At 66.4% G+C, this 25,914-nt stretch overlaps 1 protein-coding gene across 4 annotated transcripts in view; it reads right to left on the reverse strand.

Moving 5' to 3' along the window:
• Positions 1-25,914, reverse strand: part of MAD1L1 (mitotic arrest deficient 1 like 1) — a 280,453-nt gene that overhangs the window by 74,921 nt on the left and 179,618 nt on the right. For all 4 annotated transcript variants that reach the window (XM_070064279.1, XM_070064278.1, XM_070064280.1 and 1 more), the window contains 2 exons: positions 19,148-19,236; positions 10,501-10,591 (listed from right to left, as the gene is read on the reverse strand). In XM_070064279.1, coding sequence (XP_069920380.1) covers positions 10,501-10,591; positions 19,148-19,236 — 180 coding nt within the window. The remainder of the gene's footprint in view (positions 1-10,500; positions 10,592-19,147; positions 19,237-25,914) is intronic.

A 25,914-nucleotide genomic window follows, 5' to 3' on the forward strand; every position in this document is an offset into this window, starting at 1 on the left:
CCAGGGGAAGCTTGGAAGCAGGTAGGGAAGCAGTCGGGGACCCATGGCGGGGTGGGAGCACTGACTCCCACCAGAGGCCAAGGCCACTAGTGACGCAGAGCAGGGGCCACCCCGCACCTCTGCTGGGGGCCTGCTGGCTCCGCTCACGGAGGGAGGCCTTGCTCCAGGATGAGGCTGTGGGTGCACCGCCATGGGCACCAGCTCTCTGTGCAGGAGGGGTGGCACTGAGCCCTAAGGTAGAGGGCTGGGTGTGCCTGGTGGCCACACTGGGCCTCTGGGTTGCTGCAGTGACCACGACCCTGGGGGACACGCAGGAGCCTCCATGTACAGGGCACTTCACAGGACACTGGAAACAGTGGTGAGTGCACTGTGGCTACTCACACAACTCCCTGCACACCTGCCCGCACACGCCCAGGGCTCCACACTCACACAGCTCCCCGCACACCTGCCCCCACACGCCCAGGGCTCCACACTCACACAACTCCCCGCACACCTGCCCCCACACGCCCAGGGCTCCACACTCACACAGCTCCCCGCACACCTGCCCCCACACGCCTGGAGTTCAGCCCCATTTCAGTAGAATTCACACTTCTACCTGAGACCCCGTCACCATGGCCTCACCCAGTCTCCATCATTGTTCAGGACGCAGGGCCATCTCCTAAGGGTTCCAGGTCCCTTCCGAGGGTAGAGTCCATGACCTGAGAACCACAGGGCCACACGAGGACCTCACCTCTGACACAGGAACCCCAGGGCACACGCCCAAGAACGCAGAAGTGAGAGGACAGGAGGAGCCAGCAGGGGACGAGCACGCATCCTCTGTCCAGGAAGGGCCTTCCTCCAGAACACGCGGAGAGAGTGCACTCCGCACAGGAAGCCAAACAACCCGATGACAAAGGTGCTTCTCCAAGGTGAGGAAGCACAGGGAAAGACCCCTCCCTCGCCACCAGGGGCATGAAGGCCACAGCGTGTGACACACAGGGCTCTGCACCCACACACACTGCTGGCCGGGGTGCTGGCAGGCGGCCCTCCAGTGAGCACGCACTCAGCTGACCCAGCAAATGCATGCCAAGGCACCGGGAGACCAACAGCCAGCAAGGGCCACAGCTGCCAAAACCAGCTCAGAGCACAGGACCGAAGGCACTCCCACAGATGGAGGGACAGGAGGACAGCCCTGATGTCACTGCAGTGCAGTCCAGCTGCACCCAGAGGACGCCCCGGTATCACCGCAGAGCCCAGCTGCACCCAGAGGACGCCCCGGTGTCGCCGCAGAGCCCAGCTGCACCCAGAGGACGCCCCGGTGTCACCGCAGAGCCCAGCTGCACCCAGAGGACGCCCCGGTGTCGCTGCAGAGCAGCCCAGCTGCACCCAGAGGACGCCCCGGTGTCGCTGCAGAGCCCAGCTGCACCCAGAGGATGCCCCGGTATCACCGCAGAGCCCAGCTGCACCCAGAGGACGCCTCGGTGTCACTGCAGAGCCCAGCTGCACCCAGAGGACGCCCCGGTGTCACTGCAATGTAGCCCAGCTGCACCCAGAGCACGCCCCGGTGTCGCCGCAGAGCAGCCTGCCCGCTCCAGTCACAGGAGAAAAAGCACTTGCCCCACACTGCAGCGTCTCCCTCCCCCGCAAGGTGCCCGCCACCATGGTGCAGGGTGGCCATGCCCACGCGAGGAGCTGGCCGGGGACAGGTCGGGGAAAGTGCCTGAGTCCCCGCCGGAGGACTCCAACGACAGCTCTGACCCTTGCTTCGCAGCCGCACACCTCCCAGACGACTCACGCATCCCAACAACGCCCCCATCCACAGAAACCGCGGGGGATGGCCCAGGGCAGCCCTACAGGGTTCACAGGGCAGCCCGAGAGGGGCCTGCTGGGGCACTCAGGGACATGACCACGCGCCGTCCGGGAACTGTGACACCAGGGAGTGCAATGGCACCGCCGGGGCACCTGTGCAACTGCCCGGGACAGCTCGGAGCCTCTTCTCATCTCTCCACTCCCCTCTTACCCCTGGTCCATGCAGCTGACCCGACTGGCCATGGGGAGGGGCCGGGCGCTGGCTTCCCTTCTGCTCACGTGGTTCTGTCCCCCACTCCTGCTGACCCAGCTGGGCCTCAGCTCCCCTCCGTGCAGGAGCACCTTCCTCCTAGCCCCAAGGCCCTCAGACGTGGGCTGAGGACGGCCTGCAGGAGCCCGTGCCCTGGTCTGCCTGGGAGTCCTGGGCCTCCCCACCCCTGCCAGGGAGGTGCTATGCAGGGCCCAGCTGCCCGGGGAGGGTCCCAGGCACGAGGGAAGAGACAGCGGCGGCCCCCATGCCTGACGGCACACCACGGTGGCCACAAGAGCAGAATCAGAGTCAGTCAGGCAGCGCCGGTGGGCACACACACTCCCAAGCCAGCGGCCCACACGGAAGCCCACGTGGAGGCAGTGCCCGCCTGGTGAAGGGAGCCCATACAAGTAGAGAGCGAGGCAGCCCAAACCCCAGGTTCCTTGCTGGCCCCTGATGCTGCCCCACCCAGAGTCTGCCTCCAGCACAAAGCCAGGCGGGGTCAGCCTCTGAGCTTGCCCGAGGTGCAGCTGACCAGGGCATCACAACGCCAGCTGGTGTCTTCACCCGGGAGCCACCCAGCCGCACCCAGGGACACAGTGTGACCACCAGAGGCAGGGACTCAGGCCCTGGGAGCAACCCCTGCAGAGCGAGGGACGCGAGTGGGCAGCAGTGAGCGACCTCTGGGTTGACCAGGGCTACACGGCACTGATGCTCGGTCACTGCCAGCAGGGACGTCCCCCGAGGATGTGCGGAACGCGGCTCCTTCCTCCTCCTCAGGCCTGAGCCACCCCAGACCCCCAGGCTGCCTCAGCTGGGCCGGCAGGCCTCTGTGCTGGTTCTGAGCCTTGACCAGGTCGCGTTCTCTCTGAGCCTCAACAGGCCCACGGGTAGGACAGGGCCACTCCTCCTGCAAGCTGGGCCGAGGCCTGGGGAACTCCCGTGGCCATGACCTCCTCTGGCTGTGATCCCCCAAGGACAAACCACGGCCAACGCTGGGTCCACCCTGAGCTCCTCACAGGCTCTGAGAAGCTGGAGGCTGGCCAGCTGGGCCACAGACAGGCATTCCACACAAGGTGAACCCCTTGAATGAGCGCGCTCAGGGGGAGCAGTAGCTCAGGCAGCCACCACCGACCTCCCCAGGCTGAAAACCGAGGCAATGGGGACCGCAGGAACCAGGATTCCCACTCGTGATCTGAATGGGGTGTCCCCAGACAAGCCTGCCCCAGGCTCTGCAGTGAGGTGCCTGTGGCCTCCCAGGGTCAAGTCCTGCTCCGGGCACGGCCAGCCTGCCGTGCCCCACGTGCCACTCTCGCACATGGCCTCGAGGTGGCCACACAGATGGCACCAGGAACTCTGTAAGCCGCAGGGGCCACAGCACCAGGGTGGGAACACGGAGGCACAGACTGCCTGACAGCCTGCGTGCTGGGCCACCGGGGGAGACGGCTGGGGCCACTGGCTGCACTGCCCCTCTGTGCCACCTGTGTTCTGGGTCCTGTGCACAGGGGGCAGGCTGGCTCCGCTGAGGGTCCCAAGCTCAAAGGACACCAAGCTGCCACTCACAGTTCGTTCAGGCACTGGGGGAGCTCTGTCTAAGGACCCCATCTCCTGCCCGTCTGCTGCCCTGCAAACCAGGGCTGGAGGGCCCCACAGCAGGGGAGGCGCCCAGTGTCCTTAGGGACTCAGCTCCCCAGGAAGTGCCACGGCGGAGGGGAGTGGGGTCTTAGTATTCAGGGTGCGTCACTCTTCTCCTGAGAAAATCAAAAGAAATCAGCGCCTGTGGAAATTTCGCCACGCGAATGCCATCAGTGAGCCGGCTTTTTTTAGTCCCCGCGTTAATAAACATGAGCAGCGCCTGCCTTGTCCTGCCGTCAAGTTCACTCTTCGCAGAAAGCTGCAGTGAGGCCAGACAGGGCCGACAGGGAGGCGGGCACACGAGCTGGCTCATGGGAACACGACGCACACGCAGGGCCGCTACCACCCGGCCGGTTCCACCCGGCACGCGACAGCCCTCAGGAGAGAGGTGTGACTGTGGCCAAGAACAAGTAAATCATGAAGACTTATCCCCTCCCCGACCACGGACGGGACACGCGGCAGCGGCCATGTGCAGCAGTGTCCACCTGTGAGTCCACTGCCACACCAGCGGTACAGAACTGTGCACCTGCCTGCAGAACCACGTGCGTCCCCCATGGATGACCCCCCAGACACACGCAGGCACAGTGTGCTCCACAGACGTGCAGGGTGTTTGTGGTCCGCACCGCGGATCGTGAGGTGGCCCCGGGCGCCCACGGCCAGGATCTCCCCAGGGGTGTGGAGTAGCCTCCCGGCATGCTGCCCTCTGAGCCACGAAGGGGAGTAAGGGCCGGAACTGGAGCAGAGCGCAGGCGCTGCGAGAAGACCAGACTGTGCTGCACGCACCCTGCTCTCAAGCTCCCACACCACCCTGGGAGGCAGGGCACGAAGCCCGGTGCTCAGGAGCAGGCCGAGGGTACTCGCCCAGGTAAACGCCAGTGCAGACCGGGCCCTGAATCCACACGCCCACAGGGAGACCCTACTCTGGGGACCGGGTCCTGAATCCACACGCCCACGGTGCAGACTGCTCTGGGGACCGGGTCCTGAATCCACACGCCCACGGGAGACCCCGCTCTGGGGACCGGGCCCTGAATCCACATGCCCACGGGGAGACCCTAATCTGGGGACCGGGCCCTGAATCCACACGCCCACGGGAGACTGCTCTGGGGACCGGGTCCTGAATCCACATGCCCACGGGAGACCCTGCTCTGGGGACCAGGTCCTGAATCCACACGTCCATGGGAGACCCCGCTCTGGGGACCGGGCCCTGAATCCACACGCCCACAGGAGACTGCTCTGGGGACCGGGCCCTGAATCCACACGTCCACGGGAGACCCCGCTCTGGGGACCAGGTCCTGAATCCACACGCCCACGGGGAGACCCCGCTCTGGGGACCGGGCCCTGAATCCACACGCCCACGGGAGACCCCGCTCTGGGGACCGGGTCCTGAATCCACACGCCCACGGGAGACCCTGCTCTGCCTTCTGCAGACTGCTGCTAGCGGGAGCCGCAGAGGCCAGCAGAGGCTCTGGAGGGCGACACCTGGCTGGTCCCTCCACAGGGGCAGGGGACAACGCTGGCCACTGGGAGCAGAGGGACTGCCAGCACAGCCGGAGAGCGGAGGCCCAGGGGTGGCTGCAATTCCTGCACCTCTGGCTCCGCCTACTGGGGCGGGGGGCAGCGGCTCTGTGGCCCCCAAAGGGGAAATGGGGGCTGACGTGCACAGCGACAGCCTGAGGCTCTGCTGGGGGAGATCCCGAGGGCGGGCAGGAACCCGCTGGGACATGGCTGTGTGTAGCGTTCGGGTTCTTCATCTGCACATCGGGTCACAACACCCCCTCCCCAGCGTGGCTGGAAGGGTCAGGGGGTGCCCAGGGTCAGGCTGGGAGCTGCAGCATGAATGCTGCCCCCCCCCCCCCCCCCGCCCAGCCACTCGGCTGGTCCTGAGGCAGCGACCCTGGCTTCCCTGTGGGCAAGGACAGACGCAGGGACGGCCCCAGGCCCAGCCTACCAATTCCGTGGCCTGTGTGCAGCAGCACCTACAGAACATTCCAGAAGTACCAGCAGGCATCGAGAAGCCAGCTGTCCAGGTGGAGAAAGGACGCCCGAGAGCCTGAGCGCGAGGGATGACCAGCGGAGCGGGGTGGCTCTCAGGCCAGCTGGGAAGGCGAGGACAGGCCTTGCGGGGAGGGGGGGCAGGTGCGTTCTGCTCCTAGGGCGGGGCCCGGGCACGGCCTGGGCTGTGGTGCACAGGGCGGGCTCAGGAGCCCTGTGGGCAGCGTCACGTGGGCAGCGTCATGTGGGCAGCGCTGGGCGGGGGGAGTAGGGACGAGGGAAGTGTCTGAGGACACGGTGCCGCCAGCCTGGTGACGCAGACAGGAGCGGGGCGATCTCCTGGCCCCCGGAGCTCTCTGCTCACAGGGAACCCGGCAATTTTCTACCCACTCGCTTTCCAAAAAAGACGCACTTAGTTTAAATGTCACCGGGCGGCTCGTCTGGTCGGCTTCCTGAGCGCACGGCCAGGCGGGCCTGGGCTGCCTGCAGAGGGGCAGCCAGCGCGGGGTGGGGAGGGGGCTGCAGTCCCTGACCACAAGCCTGCCTGGATAAGCACAGTGATTAGGCACGGTGGAGGCGTGGGCTCCCGCATCGCGGAGATGAATTCCGCTTAATTACACGCGCGCCGCAGCAGTCAGAGCAAAGTGTACAGATGTTTGCAATTTACTTTAAAATGCATCAAAAATAAGCTGAGCCGAAGCATAGCGCAGGGACGGATGTGCCACAAAGGCGCGCAGGGACGCCTCGCTGCGGGAGCGCTGGGCCGTCTTCCTGCGTGGCCAAGGCCGGCCACTCCAGCAGCCACCGGAGCGCTCGCTCTGCCATGGAGGGCCACCGAGCACCGGGATCAAAGGCGGCAGCCAGGCCCTGCTCGTTCCGGTTCTGAGGAGACACACGTGGTGAGGGTGTGGGGCTGGGGACAGGATACTGGCCCAGACGTGCCCAGCCAGGAGGACCAGCCCCGTGGGTGAGCGGGACAGGGCAGGGCTCGCCTCCCCCACTGCCCCGACTCCCGTGGCGGTACCAGCAACCCCAGGACCCCTGGGGCTGTAGGGCCTGAGTCCCAGAATTTGCCCAAGTCGTCTCTGAGGACACACGGCATGTTCAAACCCTGCTCTGCCTCCAAACACGTGCCTCTCAGCTTGTCCTCCACGTGCAGGCTACTGGGGGCCTCCATGCAGCTCGGACAGCAGCGGAGCACAGGCCTGGGCTGCCCAGCCACCCGACCCCGGCAGAGTCAGGAGCACGGGCAGGTCGCCCGGCTCAGTGTGCAGCCAGACACCCCGAGAGAGGCTGAGAGGACGGTGCTGCACTGGCCAGGCCCCGGCATCCCACCTTGTGCCCCGGGAGCGCCCAGCTCTAAGCGTAACTGCAGCCCAGGGGCCTCACCAAGCAGCTGTGAGCTAATTACAAGACTCTAACTAGTGGCGGCCCTCTCCGAGCACATGTTCCCAACTGAGTCAGGCGGCAGCTGACTCTCATCAGTCTTCCTGGAAGCCGGGGAGCCGGCATTTGCATGCAGAACGCTCACTGCGCACTTTCACGGCGCTTCCTGCTCTGCCAGCCCGGGGAGGAGCCCTCCACCCGGCCCCGCCCAGAGCTGCGGGGCTGGGGTCCACGCTGCAGCCAGGCCACGCGGAGGGCAGCGTCACACACGCGTTCCAAGGCGTCAAGGCTCACGACACGGTCTCGGCCCTCAGTAACAGCAAAGAGCAGGAGCCCACAACCAGACATGAGCCTGGAGGAGTACCCACTGAGTGCCAGGTGGCACTGAAGCCCTGGTGCTTGATCTGCCCAACAGAGACACATGCCCAAGACGACCCGGCCGGGCAGGGCGTGCTCACCCTGTGTCCAGTGTGCACCCATCTAGAGGCCGCTCTGAGCTCTGCCGAGGCCGGCTCCCAAGCCGTAGGTGCTCCCTTCCCCCACTCGCCAGGAGCAGCCTGCTGTGCCACGGCCTCCGTCACCATCTGCGCACATGGAAGCCCCTTCTCACACTGGGTGGACGGGGCCAGGACAGTCCAGATGGTGGGGTGGCCGATGCCGGGCCTCCAGGGCTTAAACCTCTCACTGCCCAAGCACACCGCAGGGCCCCAGATGCGGGCTGCTCCTGGAATGGCAGAGCTGGCTACCGGGATGCTGGCCTCCCAAGGCCCACGTCACAGGAGAGGAGCATGGCGGGCGACAGGCCGGAGCTCAGGTCCCAGTCCTGCTCACTGCCCAGTGCCTTGGCCCACGCTGCTGTGCCCGGCCATGAGGCGGGGCTGGCGACCCGGCCAGCAGGACGCAGGGGCAGTAGGCAGGAAGCAGGGTAGGGCCACGGCCCCCCGGCCCCCCACCCTGCTGTGACGAGCCTCATCTCCAGGACAAGGGGCCCTAGTGCTCCTGCAGCCTGCAGGGGAGGCGGCCCGGACGCAGGGGCAGCCGTTGCTACGCTCACTGGGCAGTGACCCTGCCATCCTGGCCCAGGGCTGGATCATGTCCATGAACCCCAGCTGCCCACGGCACCCTGAGCTCCGAGCAGTGCAGGACGCGCCCCTGCAGAGGGTGTGTGGGGCCCGGGAGGCACGAGGGGGAGCACCTGCACGGGATGGGGGCCACACGCACCTGCACCTCTCACCTCACTCACTGCTCCGCCATCACCGCAGGGGCCACAGGGATGCCCTGGGAGCACCCAGGCCAGCAGCAGGCGGCTGCAAGGAGCACGTCCTTCCCGGGGTGGGGGGGGCGGGGGCGGAGAGCCACCTGTGACACTGCTGCTGGGCAGCCACCGTGGCCTGGGCCCAGAACGCCCACTTTATCCCAGGTGTCACCTGCCTCTGGCAGGTACCACGATAAAATCCACGGGCCGTCCACAGCCTGGGGGCCCCACTCTCTGTATTCCTGGAGAACTTCAGAGAAGGCCACAGCAAGGTGGAGCTGACACAAGCAGCCGTCTGCTCTCATGACGGCGGCTCGGTGGGCAGGGGCTGGGGGGCCCGAGCTGCACCGAGGAGCCCTCCCTGGGTGCCCCCTGCAAGCCCACTCCTCCCCCGGCAGGCCCCACAGGTTCCAGGCTCTGCGGACAGTGCCAGCAGAACAAGAAACCAATGGAGGAGGACTGCAGGGTGAGGGCGTCTGTGGGAGGCAGCCCAGGCTGAGCAGAGGCCTAGGGCGGGGCACACACCTGCAGGCCTAGGGCGGGGCAGGCACCTGCAGGCCTAGGGTGAGGCACGCACCTGCAGGCCTAGGGCGGGGCACGCACCTGCAGGCCTAGGGCGGGGAAGGTATCTGCAGGCCTAGGGTGAGGCAGCACCTGCAGGCCTAGGGCGGGGCACGCACCTGCAGGCCTAGGGCGGGGCATGCACCTGCAGGCCTAGGGCGGGGAAGGTATCTGCAGGCCTAGGGCGGGGCACGCACCTGCAGGCCTAGGGCGGGGCGGCACCTGCAGGCCTAGGGCGGGGCACGCACCTGCAGGCCTAGGGCGGGGCGGCACCTGCAGGCCTAGGGCGGGGCACGCACCTGCAGGCCTAGGGCGGGGCACGCACCTGCAGGCCTAGGGCGGGGAAGGTATCTGCAGGCCTAGGGTGAGGCAGCACCTGCAGGCCTAGGGCGGGGCACGCACCTGCAGGCCTAGGGCGGGGAAGGTATCTGCAGGCCTAGGGTGAGGCAGCACCTGCAGGCCTAGGGCGGGGCACGCACCTGCAGGCCTAGGGCGGGGAAGGTATCTGCAGGCCTAGGGCGGGGAAGGTATCTGCAGGCCTAGGGTGAGGAAGGCACCTGCAGGCCTAGGGTGAGGAAGGCACCTGCAGGCCTAGGGCGGGGCACGCACCTGCAGGCCTAGGGCGGGGAAGGTATCTGCAGGCCTAGGGCGGGGAAGGCACCTGCAGGCCTAGGGCGGGGAAGGTATCTGCAGGCCTAGGGTGAGGAAGGCACCTGCAGGCCTAGGGCGGGGAAGGTATCTGCAGGCCTAGGGCGGGGCAGCACCTGCAGGCCTAGGGTGGGGCGGCACCTGCAGGCCTAGGGTGAGGCGGCACCTGCAGGCCTAGGGCGGGGCAGCACCTGCAGGCCTAGGGTGGGGCGGCACCTGCAGGCCTAGGGTGAGGCGGCACCTGCAGGCCTAGGGCGGGGCAGCACCTGCAGGCCTAGGGCGGGGAAGGTATCTGCAGGCCTAGGGCGGGGAAGGTATCTGCAGGCCTAGGGCGGGGAAGGCACCTGCAGGCCTAGGGCGGGGCACGCACCTGCAGGCCTAGGGCGGGGCAGGCACCTGCAGGCCTAGGGTGGGGCAGGCACCTGCAGGCCTAGGGTGAGGCGGCACCTGCAGGCCTAGGGCGGGGCAGCACCTGCAGGCCTAGGGCGGGGAAGGTATCTGCAGGCCTAGGGCGGGGAAGGCACCTGCAGGCCTAGGGCGGGGCACGCACCTGCAGGCCTAGGGCGGGGAAGGCACCTGCAGGCCTAGGGCGGGGCGGCACCTGCAGGCCTAGGGCGGGGCGGCACCTGCAGGCCTAGGGCGGGGCGGCACCTGCAGGCCTAGGGCGGGGCAGCACCTGCAGGCCTAGGGCGGGGCACGCACCTGCAGGCCTAGGGCGGGGCACGCACCTGCAGGCCTAGGGCGGGGAAGGTATCTGCAGGCCTAGGGCGGGGAAGGTATCTGCAGGCCTAGGGTGAGGCGGCACCTGCAGGCCTAGGGCGGGAAGGTACCTGCAGGCCTAGGGCGGGGTGGCACCTGCAGGCCTAGGGCGGGGAAGGTATCTGCAGGCCTAGGGCGGGGCACGCACCTGCAGGCCTAGGGCGGGGCACGCACCTGCAGGCCTAGGGCAGGGAAGGTATCTGCAGGCCTAGGGCGGGGCACGCACCTGCAGGCTGCGTCGCTCCAGCTGCAGTTCCAGCTCCTTCTTCTCCTCTTCCAGGCGGCTCCGCTCCCCCTCCAGCTCTTCAATCTTCAACCTGCAAGGAGAGCAGGGCTGATGGAAAGGTGAGAGGTCACCGGCAGAGGGGCGGGGCTGGGAGGCGCAGTCCATTTCCTCCTGACTCAGCCCACAGGGAAGCCACGGCACGGGGGCGGGGGGTGAGGGGGAGACACTGGGCAGTGAGCGAGGGCCGCTTTCAGGGGTGCCGAGTGTCCCCCGCCCACCAGTGCACGCCTGGAGGAAGGAGACGACACGGGGATAGGAAAGGGACCCCAGGGAAAGTCTGTCCCAGGCGGGGCGCGGCAGGAGCTGAGGCCCGGGCCACAGAGACGGGGAGCTGCTGGCTGGGGCGGGGCAGTCGCAAACCCTGCAGGAGCCTCTGCTCTTGTCCCAGGCCCCATGGGAGCACACAGACGGGCGGCCACGTGGGAAAGCCCCACCTCACAAGGGTCTCGGAGAAGCACGGGACAGCGACAGCAGAGTGAGAAGTGGGAGGGACGTCCTGCGGACCAAAAGAGCAACTCCTTCCAGACACTCCAATGACTTGTGACAAGACCCTGAGACGGATGCGAACCTGGTCCTGGGGAGGGGGGACAGCGCACACTGGGTCCTGGGGACATGGGGAGGGGGGACAGCACACACTGGGTCCTGGGGACATGGGAGGGGGGACAGCGCACACTGGGTCCTGGGGACATGGGGAGGGGGGACAGCACACACTGGGGTCCTGGGGACATGGGGAGGGGGGACAGCACACACTGGGTCCTGGGGACATGGGAGGGGGACAGCACACACTGGGGTCCTGGGGACATGGGGAGGGGGGACAGCACACACTGGGTCCTGGGGAGGGGGGACAGCACACACTGGGGTCCTGGGGACATGGGGAGGGGGGACAGCACACACTGGGTCATGGGGAGGGGGGACAGCACACACTGGGTCCTGGGGACATGGGGAGGGGGGACAGCACACACTGGGTCCTGGGGACATGGGAGGGGGGACAGCGCACACTGGGTCCTGGGGACATGGGAGGGGGGACAGCACACACTGGGTCCTGGGGACATGGGAGGGGGGACAGCGCACACTGGGTCCTGGGGACATGGGAGGGGGGACAGCACACACTGGGTCCTGGGGACATGGGAGGGGGGACAGCGCACACTGGGTCATGGGGAGGGGGGACAGCACACACTGGGTCCTGGGGACATGGGGAGGGGGGACAGCGCACACTGGGTCCTGGGGACATGGGAGGGGGGACAGCACACACTGGGTCCTGGGGACATGGGAGGGGGGACAGCGCACACTGGGTCATGGGGAGGGGGGACAGCACACACTGGGTCCTGGGGACATGGGGAGGGGGGACAGCACACACTGGGTCCTGGGGACATGGGGAGGGGGGACAGCACACACTGGGTCCTGGGGAGGGGGGACAGCACACACTGGGTCCTGGGGACATGGGAGGGGGGACAGCGCACACTGGGTCCTGAGGACATGGGAGGGGGGACAGCACACACTGGGTCCTGGGGACATGGGGAGGGGGGACAGCACACACTGGGTCCTGGGGACATGGGGAGGGGGGACAGCACACACTGGGTCCTGGGGACATGGGGAGGGGGGACAGCACACACTGGGTCCTGGGGAGGGGGGACAGCACACACTGGGTCCTGGGGAGGGGGGACAGCACACACTGGGTCCTGGGGACATGGGAGGGGGTGACAGCACACACTGGGTCCCCAGGGGAAAAGAGGGAGTGAGGAAGAAAATTTTAAAAGACTGAATTTGCTGACAGGGATCCAGGAAGCTCAACAAACCGCAAGCACCTGAAATATGCGACAACCACAGGGCGCACCTAGCGAGCCCCAGGGTCCGGCAGAGGGGCAGAGAGGTCGCCGGGGCCGGGCGCCCGGCAGACAGGGAGGCTCAGACATCCTTGTTCCAGCAGGGGCTGCTCACACGGACAGACACACTCGGGTCAGGACGCTCGGAAGCACGGGCAGACAGCCCCGGCGCCCTACTGGAGAAGGGCAGCTGCCGGCCCATGGGCCAAGGCAGGACCCCGGAGCAGCAGCCGGGCGCAGCCAGGAAGGAAGGAACCAGAGCCCTTCCGGTCGTCAGGGTGAGGCAGGAAAACGGGAACGCGGAAGGGATGGGCGAGAGGCGAAGGCAGCAAGACGACAAGACTGGGCGTAAGCACGGCCACGGCCTGGGCCTCGCTGCCCACCCAGGAGGCAGAGCCACGAGACCCAGAGGGGAGCGACAGGCGGAGCTGCCCACGCCGCTCCACTCCCCAGTCGCCCACAACAGCCAAGGCTGGGCCAGGCTGATACCAGGAGCCTGGAGCTCTGTCCTGGTCTCCCGTGGGTGGCCGAGGCCCAAGTGCTTGGGCCATCACTGCTGCGTCCCGGCGCGTCAGCAGGGCGCTGGGTCAGACGCGTGTAGTGGTCTCAGCAGGCACCGACGGGGCACGTGGCCATCTCAGGCCGGGTCTGACCCGCTGCGCCGCGACACTCACCCCAAACCGGATGTGAACGCGACCCCCAGAGACTTCCACGTGACAGACGGCGCGGGTCCGGCTCCAGACCGCCACCGTCAAGCAAACGCTGTGCTAAGACGAGCCACATGCTTTTTTGGGTCTTGCCGCGCGAGGAAGTTATATTTACCCCGTATGCAGCCTGTGCGACGTGCGGCGGCAGCAAGTCCCGACCAACACACACGCCTCAATTACGAAAAGACACTTTCTGGCTGAAAACGCTGACGAGTGCCAGAGCTTTTGGGAAAAGGCACAGACCTGCGTGACACAGGGCAGCCCAGAAGAACACCAGTTAGAGACGCCGGGCGGGCCCCGTGCACACGCGGCAGGCCTCAGAGCACAGCCGCTGGCAAGGGGGTCCTGCATCAGAGAGCATGGACGCCTGACGGGAGCCGGCCAGGGTCAGCCGTCGGTGTCGCCACCTCGGGACTGGAACAATGGCCAGCCCTGACTCAGGAGGCCGCGGGCACTCGGGCTCCCCCGGTCCGCAGGCAGCCCAGCCCACGGGGGAGGGGCTCCGTGAGGCGCCTGGAAGACACCTCTTACAGAAGCATCCCCGACAAGCCCACGCGCGTCTCTGGGCGAACGGGCAGGCTGGCGCCTCGGCCCCTGTGGAAGTGACCTGCTCGGGAAGGCCCAGGCCGCGCGGGCAGACGCAGCGGCGCCGGCTCAGCTCACCGCCGCGCCGAGGCTGCGGCCCCCACACAGCGCGGTGTTGGCCTGCGCGAGGCCTGCGGAGCGGAAGAGGCCCTGACGCCGGCCTGGCAGCTGCCCCGGGCGAGGACACAGAGGCCTGCAGTGCTCCCCAACCCAGCTCGGCGACAACTGAGCCCTCGCGGGAACCAAGCCAACGGAACCAGCGACTTGACTCAACGGAAGCCAGCCTGAACGCGAAGCCCCTCTCAGCCCCACTGCAAGGAAACGGGAAACCTTTGTGAGCCTGCGCAGCAACGGCTTCGTAGCTACGAGACCCAAGCACGCAGACAAGCAGAATCCTGGAGAGCTGGATTTCGCTGTAGCTGAAACGTGTCTACAGGCTCAGTGACAGGGATGAAAGGACAGGACAGAGAGGAGGGAAAGTGTGCACCTGAGCAGATCTCCCGGCGTGGAGTCTCCCAGGAGCCACCGCGCGGCAGGAGATCCACAGGCGGCAACAGCACAAGGACGGCGCCTGGGACCAGACACCTCACTCGGTCCTCATGGCCAAGCCCGCAGAAGGGGAAACAGGCCCTCTGGGGGCTGCCTGGGACACCAGCCCCCTTCCCAGAGGAGCGAGTTAACCGGCACAGGTGACTCCCAGGGTGTGTGGCAGGGCCAGCCACCAGGACACTGCCTTTGCCGGGGCGGCAGGTCTCAGAACACCGCGGGTGCTGAAGGCCTGCGAAGGAACACGCCTGGCTGTTGCTGCGGCCTCACGGCCACGACCATGGCCGCTGTGCCCAGATCCACCCTCACGGCCGCGACCGTGGCCGCTGCACCCAGATCCACCCTCACGGCCGCGACCATGACCGCTGCACCCAGATCCACCCTCACGGCCGCGACCATGGCCGCTGCGCCCAGATCCACCCTCACACAACACGAGGTGTGCACTTGAGAAGGGACATGTCCCTTGCTGTCCCTAGGTCAGCCCACAGCCCTGCCCGCACGTCCACAGACACAACCCCTTCTCTCCTCGCTCCGTATGCACTGCCCAGGCACAAGCCGAGGTGGCAGGCATGCAGAGAACCAGGTTCTGTCAGCTGGGAAGGTGAGGCACCTGCCTGTGCCAGCTGACAAGTGGGCTGTGACCGCTCCAGTGACCAACCACAAAGGGATGAAGAGGGTGAGCTGCCGGGGACTCAGGAGAGAGGGGCTGGGAACCCCACAGACGCAGAAGCTGAGCCAACTACAAACAGGACGGGGCCCAGGCAACCGTGCCCACCTGACCTGGAGCTGCTGGGAAGACAGACAGCAGGTGTGGTGGCCAGGACAGGCACGCGGCAGGGGACAGCCTTGCAAGCGTCTGAGACCCCCAGGACAGCGTGGCAGGGATGGACGGACCGGCAGCCCAGGAGACGTGGAGAGACGAGGCGCCGCCAGGCCACACGTGCAGGAAACCCGGGACGGCCCCTCCCAGAGCTCCTAGACATGCGGTCCGCCCTGGCAGGGGTGGATGACCAGCCTGGAAGGTGCTGGAGGAGGCCGGCTCCAGGTGGGCAGTGGTGCGCTCCCATGCTAGTGCCTGGAGAGACCCAGGGACAGTCCCGCCACCACTCTAGCCAGCCCACAGGACGCGGGGAGTGGGGCGGGTGTCGGGCCAGGCGGTCAGCACACTGGCAGGGACCCCAGTGCTGCACATGGGACTGCCTGGGCCCATTTCTGGCTGACTCCTGCTTCCTGCTCGTGGGCATCCATGGGTCCAAGCCAGCGGGAAGACAGACGACACGGGGAGAACAGAACCTCAAAGGCATCGTTCCCACGCAGGGGCGGAGCACACCCCCACTCATGTGTGCCAAGCACAGTCCAACGGGAGAACGCGTGGAGCGCAGCGCGAGAGCAGGAGCGGGAGCACACGGGCTGGGGGACAGTGCCCAGGTGAACACACGGAACACGGGGGGGGGGGTCCCACATCCAGATAAAGACGTCTCAGAAGACACGGGGTGGGGAGCACACGGGCTGGGGGACGGTGCCCAGGTGAACACACGGAACACGGAAGGGGGTCCCACATCCAGATAAAGACGTCTCAGAAGACACGGGGTGAGGGGAGCACACGGGCTGGGGGACGGTGTCCAGGTGAACACACGGAACACGAGGCGGGGTCCCACATCCAGATAAAGATGTCTCAGAAGACACGGGGGGTGGGGGGCAGGGTCACCGAGAAACTCAGGACGACGCTCAGGGACTGCAGGGCAGGAGTCCGTGGAATCGCAGCCCCCAGTGCCCGGCACAGCCCCAGGCAGGAGACACACAAAGCACTAGGTCTGGGAAGCTCTGCCCCTCGACCTCAGGGCAGCGCTGGGGCCCCTCTCTCCTGGTGGCTGGTGGCAGGCCAGCAGGGGCCTGGGTTTGCTGGCCACAGCACAGTCGGCACGGGAGCCCTGGCTGGGTGGACACTCCCTCTCTGTGATGGTGCAGCCTTGCCAAGCACAGGCCTCGCCCATTCCGCCCCAGAGGGACACTGCGAGGCTCCAGGAGTTTGGCGCTGGAGCCCTCTGCCTGCTGGGAGCGCTGGTGCCCACGGCCGGCTGTGGCCACCTTTCAAATGAGATGGACTGCTGAGGCCCAGGCCCAAGGACACACACAGTGAACAGGATGTCACAGCTTCAAACAAGACCAAGCCAACAAGAGCCAGCGGAGGTCTGGGCTGGGGGTGTGACTGCAGCCAGTGGCCCCATGCCCCGACTGGCCCCACATCCGAGTTCTGGAAGCCCAGTGGGCAGCGACCATCCTCCCACTGCGCATGCGCGGGAAGGAGACTTAGCGCAAACACGCTCTTTAAAAAGAGGAAGAAGGGCCGGTGCTGTGGCACAGGCCAGGCCTCTGCCTGCAGTGCCAGCATCCCATATGGGCCCTGGACTGAGTCCCGGCTGCTCCGCTTCCAATTAGCTCTAATCGCCTGGGAAAAGCCCCTGCACCCATGTGGGAGACCCAAGAAGCAGCTCCGGGCTCCTGGCTTTGGCCTGGCCCAGGCACGCTGAAGCATCCGGCGAGTGAACCAGGAGACAGAAGGCCTCTCTCTTTCTGTCTCTCCTCTCTAACTCTGCCTTTCAAATAAGTAATAAGTAAATATTAAAAAAAGGAAAAAAGAGGAACAGCCTAGCACATGGGTGTCTGGATGGGACGCAGCCCGGGGGGTGGGACCCCGTGAGTGGGCCAGTGTCTACAGAGCGCTCAGCGCGAGGCAGGGGCCCGTAGGCGGTGTGCGCGGCTGGGAGGCGCGGGCTCCTGGCGTGTGACTGACGGGCCGGTGCGGACGAGTGCGGCCTCCCGCACCATCCCGTCAGCAGCCCACGCAGGATCTGCCACGGCTGCGACTGGCAGCGGGGGCCAACGAGCCAGATTAGTTCCGGCCCAGAGGCCCCAGCCGCTGCCCCTGCCGCCTCCCCGCAGCCTCCCCGCTCCTCTGCGAGCAGAAAAATGACTGCGAAGCAACTCGTGCACGTATGACCGATGTAAAACAAGCGCGTGCATGTGTGTGCATGTGCACACGCGGACCACCCCTCCACACGCCTGTGAAGGCAGGCCGGCCGTGGTGGGGCCGTGGAGGAGCCACACGCCTGGGCACCCCTCTCCCTTCCTATGAACCCACTCGCACGGCTGAGGGTCTGGGGGACGCACTGCACCCCGGGCGCCTGCCCTCGGGTGAGGGTCTCCAGCCCGCCGGACGCTGACCGCCGCTTCACTGTCTGCTGTGAGCCTGCAGTGGTGGGGGCAGTGCCCGTGAGGAAGGCGGGGCGGGGGGACTCCTGGGACAGCGGCCCACTCTGAAGCAGAAATGGCATCGAGGCACCCGCGCTGGGGGTGTGGACTCTGGTGGCTGGGCCCTTGCCCTCGCCTGGCAGGGCCTCCCCTGCACACAGTCCAGTCCAGCCACCTCCTCCCTGAGCAGCCGGGGAGCCTTGGTCACAACAAGCCACCAAGTCCCAATCCTGAGCACGGCTCCAGGGAGACATCGCAGGTGGAGCCAAGGCCCTGGCGCCAGGAAGCGGGGGCAGCGGCTGAAGCCCCTGTGAGGACGCGGCCTGGCTCAGGCTCCCGGCCGCCCCCCCTCCCCCCCCGCAGCAGAGGAGGAGCTGGATCTGCCGGTGGGCACCTCCGCGAGGCCTCCTGAGCACGGTCCACCCATGTCCATCCCTTCCGCACAGCTGCAGGACAGAGGCTGACTGCCCTTTCGACGTCGAGACAGAGAAGCCCGCGTGCCAGCCCATCCCATGCAGCCCAGACTCGTGCTGGCAGGGCGCCCCCTCCGGTATCCTGGGAGCCAGAGAGACGACAGGCGCGGCCTCCGCCTGACAGCTGCACCGGCCGACTCCCAGGTCCACCGCTCCAGGGCACCACTGGATGGCTCCCTGGGACTGGGGCCCAGAGGTCCATCTGCCTCCCATGGTCTGCCTGATCCCTCCCTGGGCCTCACACAGATGCCCGGCCTGCCTGGAAAGCCCTCTGGGAACGACACCGCGGCTCAATAGGCTAATCTTCCGCCTGCAGCGCCGGCACCCCAGGTTCTAGTCCTGGTCGGGGCGCCGGATTCTGTCCCGGCTGCCCCTCTTCCAGGCCAGCTCTCTGCTGTGGCCCGGGAAGGCAGTGGAGGATGGCCCAAGTGCTTGGGCCCTGCACCCTATGGGAGACCAGGAGAAGCTCCTGGCTCCTGGCTTCAGATCAGCACAGCGCGCCGGCTGCGGCGGCCATTGGAGGGTGAACCAACGGCAAAGGAAGACCTTTCTCTCTGTCTCTCTCTCTCACTGTCCACTCTGCCTGTCAAAAAAAAAAAAAAAAAAAAAAAACACACAAGAAAGCCCTCTGGGCTGCTCGAGCCCACCACGGGGTTGAAACACCACAGCAGAGCCCCGGCCCACCCACTGGGCTGCTCCTAGGAGTGGGGGTGTCCTGCTCAGGACTGTGTAGAAACTGCTTCCGCTGAGCCAGGGACCCCCGCCGGGGCCGGCCAGCCCACCCTTGCCAAGCCCCTCTTCCCCCACCTGGGGCTGGCGGCTGCAAATGCTACACCACGTCACGGCTCTCTTCCATTCCAAGCTTCCCAGGCCACGGCCCCCCAGGCCTCGGCGTCCCTGGCTGTCACGCTCCCCACACAGAACCAACACGCATGCTCACGGCACCGTGTCACAGCCACGCAGCCACACGGACCCCATGCCTGGTAAGGTGCACACGTCACATGGTCGCTTCCGCAGGCTCATCGGAGGCTAGGGCACACACACACCTGAAGATACCGATGACAGAAGCACACGCACAACCCAGCGCCCCAGGTGTTTGCCCTCAGTGGTGAACAGCCTCAGGCAGAGTGCCTCGGCCAAGCTGGTCCTCGCCCCAGCTCTGGGCGGGACCACAGCTGCTCAGCTGTCCCGGCCGCCCTACCTGAGGGAGTCCACCTCCTCCCTGGAGAAGCGGAAGCTCGGCTCGGCAGAGCTGGACCTCGTCGTCAGCATCTTCAGCTCCATCTCCAGCTACGAGGAAACAGAGCAAATCAGAGGACGCAGGAGCCCACGGGCAGCACAGGCTCTGTGTCCATGGGCAGAACCCCCAGGGGAGAGCTTGGACCCCCGAAGCCTGGGCGCCAGGCCACAGAACAAGGGGCCTATGCAGCCCCGAGTTCTTGCCTCTGGGGCTTCTGTCTCTGCAGCAGCCACACACACGGCCCAGGAATTCAAGTCACTCCACACTGCCAGCTGAGCCTGCAGGCTGCTCACCCACCCCAGCAGGGGCGGGGAGCCCCTAGGGGCTACAGGGCCGCGGGCCTTTCCTTCCTGCCATCTGCAACCTCAGAAGTGACACTGCCTCTCTGAGCCTGGGATTCCACTTCTGAAAGTTAGTAAGGAAGGGGCCTGGACGGGTGCTGGCCGGCAGAGGGGGCTGGGGACAGGCGCTGGCTGGCAGAGGGGCCTGGATGGGCGCTGGCTGGCAGAGGGGGCCTGGACAGGCGCTGGCCGGCAGAGGGGGCTGGACAGGCGCTGGCCGGCAGAGGGGGCTGAAGATGGGCGCTGGCCGGCAGAGGGGCCTGGTCAGGTGCTGGCCGGCAGAGGGGGCTGGAGACGGGTGCTGGCCAGCAGAGGGGGCTGGGGACAGGCGCTGGCCAGCAGAGGGGGCTGGGGACAGGCGCTGGCCGGCAGAGGGGGCTGGGGACGGGTGCTGGCCAGCAGAGGGGGCTGGGGACAGGCACTGGCCAGCAGAGGGGGCTGGGGACAGGCGCTGGCCGGCAGAGGGGGCTGGGGACAGGCGCTGGCCGGCAGAGGGGGCTGGGGATAGGCGCTGGCCAGCAGAGGGGGCTGGGGACAGGCGCTGGCCGGCAGAGGGGGCCTGGTAGGGGGCTGGCTGGGCGCTGGCCGGCAGAGGGGGCTGGACGGTGCTGGCTGGCAGAGGGGGCTGGGGACAGGCGCTGGCCGGCAGAGGGGCACAGGCACCCTCCCCTTGGGGACAGCTCAGCCCCTTCCCTCGCGTGGCCTCACTGCCCTTGTCTTTGGCCCACCTGAGCAGCCACGAGAGCCTGTGGCCTACCCGGCAGCTCACCACAGGCAGGCGCCTCGTCAGGGGCTGTCGAGTGCCCTCAGGGGGGCAGCCGGGGCACAAGGTCCTCACCGTGGGCCTGATTTCAGGCCACAAGGCCTCCACACCTATGAGTGCCACAGCAGGGCAAAGCTGGGTGTCCAGGGGCTGCGGCCACAGGACCCATCTCTCTCCTCTTGGGAAGAGGCCGTGGGAAGAGGCTCACGGCTGCTCTGTCCCAGAGGCAGCAAGCAGGGTGGGGTAGGGCAGGGAGGCACGGACTTACTCCCAGCACAGACCCACACAGCAGCTGGCCCGGCCCACGCCCACCCCGGCCGCGCACAACTCCTGCCCACGGCTCCGAGTGTTTGGACCCGGGAGCTCCAGTGGGAAGCAGGCTCTGTGGGACGCAGTCCCCGTGCTCTGTCCACTGCCCAGGAAGGGCTACCGCCGTACTCTGGAAGCACTGGTGTGTGCTGGACTCGGGACGGAGAGACGGCGTTTCCCTGGGAAGTGCTACTGTACTCAGATCCCCACGTTCGCTGGAGTGGAGCGGTGGGACATCCCCGGGGCCCCGTCCTCTCAGGTCCGTTTGACCTCTGCTGTCTGCAGGGCGGGGACGCTGTGCGCGCACACGGGGAGGTGCCCTGGCAGGCCCGGGCACGCTGAGCCACGGCTCTCAGTCCCTATTTTGAGCGGAGATGCTATTAACTTCCCAGCAGAACTGTGACTAATTGATTTGTGCTGCTGGCTTTATTTCAAGTGCCAGGCATGTGGCCTAACTTCTCGTCCTCCCGTTTTCCACCCGTAACCTGCGCTCTGATCCTCAGGGTTCTACCTCTCGCCGCCCTAAGGTTCACCCTACTCCCTTGACTGCAGCCTGAGACTGCGTACGCGCACTGTGCCCTCCTGCCCTCGGGCTGAGCGGTCTCCCTGGCTCTGACCAGGAGCGCTTCCACTGCACTTACTCCCCGCTTCCACACGCCTGAGTCGCACCTCTCCTCGGAACCCAGACGTGTTTAGAACAAGGGCTCTGTCCTGCCTCCCGTTTGCTTTCCAAGTTTCAGGTGTTAGGAGCTTTTTCTCCCGTGGTTTTGCATCTGATTTCAAATCTCGCCACATCCCAGAGGCTGCCTGGCTCACCTGCCTGGTTATGAATGTCTCATCCGCTTACGTGACTCATCTCTGCACACTCGTGGGCACTCTCCACAGAGAGGAAGCGAGGGGTCTCTCTCCGGGGCAGAGACACAGACAGCGCATGCATACACCATGTGCACACACCCCCACACACTGTGTCTAGTCTGGGGATGAGACTGCCTGCATGCACACACGTACACACGTGCACACACACACCCACACGCTGTGTCTAGTCTGGGGATGAGACTGCTCACATGTACACATGTGCACACACACACACCGTGTCTAGCCTGGGGATGAGACTGCTCACATGTACACATGTGCACACACACACACTGTATCTAGCGTGGGGATGAGACTGCTCACATGTACACATGTGCACACACACGCTGTATCTAGCGTGGGGATGAGACTGCTCACGTGTATACACGTGAGCGCACCCACACACTGTGTCTAGTCTGGGGACACTGCTCACGTGTACACATGTGCACACACACACACTGTGTCTAGCCTGGGGATGAGACTGCTCACGTGTACACATGTGCACACACACACCATGTCTAGCGTGGGGATGAGACTGCTCACGTGTATACACACGCACATGCACACATGGCGGCTCTGGTATCCTGGTTACTCTTGGCTCACTCCTGACACCGTGGGTTATTAAGTGAAACATCTCTCTCACTCCTGGCCTTCGGACAAGCTTCCGGATTGTTCCTGTCGAGCTGTTCCTGGAGGGAGGCAGTCCTGGTCCCCTTGAGTGAGCGCTGGGCAGCGCCTCTGCCTGTTCTCAACAACGCAGCACAGCTTGAACCAAAGTCACTGTGACCACGACTCCAACCCTGCCACGTGTGCTGTGCTGCAGCCAGCAGAGGTCAGCCCCGTGGCCCCGAGGAACACGTGCGGCGTGCGGCGTGGCTCCCTGGCTGCCACGAGCGGACCTGGCTGCCCGCCGCGTCTCCCTGTTTAAGACACCGACACGGTGGTGCCTCACACAGCTCAAAGAACGCGATCAGACGACAATCTCACTTTGCACACAGCACTGGGAAGCACTGTCACCCCTCGCCCGCCGTTCATCCTGATGGCCGGGGGCAGAGCCAGGAATCTGGGCACTGGCCGGGGCAGGGGGAGAGCTGGGGGGCACGACGGCACAAAAGCAGGCCAGAGGGGGGTTTCTCCCCCCCACCTCCTGCACCTGCTCCAGCTCCCCCGGGCCTCTGGCCTTCAGACTCGGACTGAGTCACACAGGGGTCCCCCGGGGTCCCCAGCTCACCTGAGAGCGGACAGCCAGGTGCCCTCGGCTCTGTCCCACGCGGCTCTAACCGGGGCGCTATCCCCCACAGCTGTGGGAGGGAGGACTCCTTCCCAGCCACCACACGTCTATTAGGTGGGCAAATTCCACCTCGCAGACCGCAGCCCCGGCTCCCCGCTGCGGGGCACAGGCCGCTCTCCCCGCTGGGCCCGAGCTGGGCCCCGCCGCCTGACTCGGAGCTCCGGCGGCCGCCTCCCGGCCCCCTCGGCCCCGGCGGGCGCTGCACCGGCCAGCCTTCTCTCAGCAGAGCTGGCGCGACAGCTCCACCTGCTCCCCGTCTGAGGGCTCCTATTTCTCCTCTTGGTTTTCTAGGGCCGCGCGATGTCCCTCTAGCACTCACGGCTGAAGAGGAGCTTCACGAACTCCAGCTCTGAGCGCGAGGCCCGAGCTCTTTGATCCAGCTCCAACCAGACGGCCTGCTTCCAGTCACTCAGCCTCCCTGGCGCCCCGCCAGCAAGACGCGGGCAGGAGGCGGTGTGCCGGGCGTCCACATCCAGCCCCGGCACGGCCCCTCCGCGGGCATCTGCCTCCACGCGGGCTCCGGTTTCAGCCGAATTTCCGTTTGGCCAAAGTTCAAGTTTGCCATTTTGGCTTCCACACTTGCTATTTTTGGATACTTTCCAGAAAAGAAGTGGGGAAATGCTGACTTATGCCACCATGCTCCAAGCAGAACTCAAGCCCTTTCTTTGTGATCTGTAACCTCAGACTCCTGACCAACGAGCTCCAGGCTTCATTCTCACAGGGGCCACCTCCCCACCCCCAGGAGCGAGTGCCGGATCCACCCAGGCCTGCGCTGAGCTGGGGCTGGCCCCCCCTCCCCTCCCAGCCCTGTGCTGGTACTGGGGCTGGCCCCCCCTCCCCTCCCAGCCCTGTGCTGGTGCTGGGGCTGGCCCACCCTCCCCTCCCAGCCCTGCGCTGGTGCTGGGGCTGGCCCACCCCTCCCCTCACAGCCCTGTGCTGGTGCTGGGGCTGGCCCACCCTCCCCTCCCAGCCCTGTGCTGGTGCTGGGGCTGGCCCACCCCTCCCCTCCCAGCCCTGTGCTGGTGCTGGGGCTGGCCCACCCCTCCTCTCCCCTCACAGCCCTGCGCTGTGCTGGGGCTGGCCCACCCTCCCCTCCCAGCCCTGTGCTGGTGCTGGGGGCTGACCCACCTTCCCCTCGCAGCCCTGTGCTGGTGCTGGGGCTGGCCCACCCTCCCCTCCCAGCCCTGTGCTGGTGCTGGGGGCTGGCCCACCCCTCCCCTCGCAGCCCTGTGCTGGTGCTGGGGGCTGGCCCACCCCTTCCCTCGCAGCCCTGTGCTGGTGCTGGGGCTGGCCCACCCTCCCCTCCCAGCCCTGTGCTGGTGCTGGGGCTGGCCCACCTTCCCCTCCCAGCCCTGTACTGGTGCTGGGGCTGGCCCACCCTCCCCTCCCAGCCCTGTGCTGGTGCTGGCCCACCCCTCCTCTCCCAGGCCCCCTCTGCAGGGCAGTGGGTGCTGACCGTGGATACACAAGAAGGGTCTGTGGGTCACTTTCCCGTCTGCCTCCCAACTCGGACACGCCTCACGCCACCACAGCGACCACACCTTCTCCGTGTTTCCTAAGCACAGTGGGCTGGGGTCTCTGCAGGGGGCCTTTCGACATGGGCAACGGCCACAGGCCCCCCACCCAACAAGTATGAAGAGCAACGCAAGGCATCGTCACATCCCTCGGACCAGCTGCCATCACACCTGAGCAGAGGCAACCAGGACAGCAGCCCGGAGGACAACACAGAGGGCAGGCGTGTGATGTGGAGAGGAGCAGGGATCTCACAGAGGGGCAGACATGTCACTCGGGGGGCAGGCGTGTCACTCGGGGGGCAGGCGTGTCACTCAGGGGGCAGGTGTGTCACTCGGGGGCAGGTGTGTCACTCAGGGGGCAGGTGTGTCACTCGGGGGGCAGACGTGTCACTCGGGGGGCAGGTGTGTCACTCAGGGGGCAGGTGTGTCACTCGGGGGGCAGGTGTGTCACTCAGGGGGCAGGTGTGTCACTCGGGGGGCAGGCGTGTGACAAAGGGGCAGGCGTGTGACACAGAGGGGCAGGTGTGTGACGCAAGGGGCAGGCATATCACATGGAGATGTAGCCACACACAGGAGCCCATCCTGTGACACCAGCCATGCTGCCAGCCATGAGCAGGGGCCCATCCTGTGACACCAGCCATGCTGCCAGCCACACACAGGAGCCCATCCTGTGACACCAGCCACGCTGCCAGCCATGCACAGGAGCCCATCCTGTGACATGCCAGCCATGCGCAGGGGCCCATCCTGTGACACGCCAGCCACGCCACCAGCCACATGCAGTGGCCCATCCTGTGACATGCCAGCCACGTGCAGGGGCCCATCCGGTGATGCCAGCCACATCGCCAGCCACGTGCAGGAACCCATTCTGTGACACGCCACCAGCCACACACATGCAGGGGGCCCATCCTGTGACACGCCAGCCACGCCACCAGCCACACACACGCAGGGGCCCATCCTGTGACACGCCAGCCACGCCACCAGCCACACGCAGGGGCCCATCCTGTGACACACCAGCCACGTGCAGGAGCCCATCCTGCGACGCCAGCCATGCCGCCAGCCACGCGCAGGGGCCCATCCTGTGACACGCCAGCCATGCGCAGGGGCCCATCCTGTGACACGCCAGCCACATGCAGGAGCCCATCCTGCAACGCCAGCCACGCGCAGGGGCCCATCCTGTGCCACCAGCCACGCCGCCAGCCACGCGCAGGATCAGGGAATGCATCTGACAAAATCCGAGACACAAATTACTTCACAGCACAGAAATGACAGGGTGTGCACAGCTCGACAGAGGGAGCCCCAGGCAGCCCCCAGGCAGGCTATGCTCAGGTGACAGCCGGCGGCCTCCCTGGACGTCGGCACTGGGATGCTGCCACGCCACACGGAGCTGCCACCTCAGCCAGCAGCTGGGAACAGTGAGCCATAGCCATCCATACCACGGAGAAATGGAAACGAGCCCTGGGTACTGACACAGCGCCCCGAGAACAGAGACCCCCCCAGCACCCGCACCGGGCTCAGGGGTCACGAGCAGTGTTAAAGTGGGGCACCCTGGGAGCCAGCAGGTGACACAGAGTGAACAGATGCTGCCTGGCTCCGGGACCCCACATGGGTGCCGGTTTGAGTCCCAGCTGTTTTACTTCCGATCCAGCTCCCTGCTAATG

The sequence above is a fragment of the Oryctolagus cuniculus genome, chromosome 19 (genome assembly GCF_964237555.1).
Source record: "Oryctolagus cuniculus chromosome 19, mOryCun1.1, whole genome shotgun sequence".
Taxonomy (NCBI): Eukaryota; Metazoa; Chordata; class Mammalia; order Lagomorpha; family Leporidae; genus Oryctolagus; species Oryctolagus cuniculus.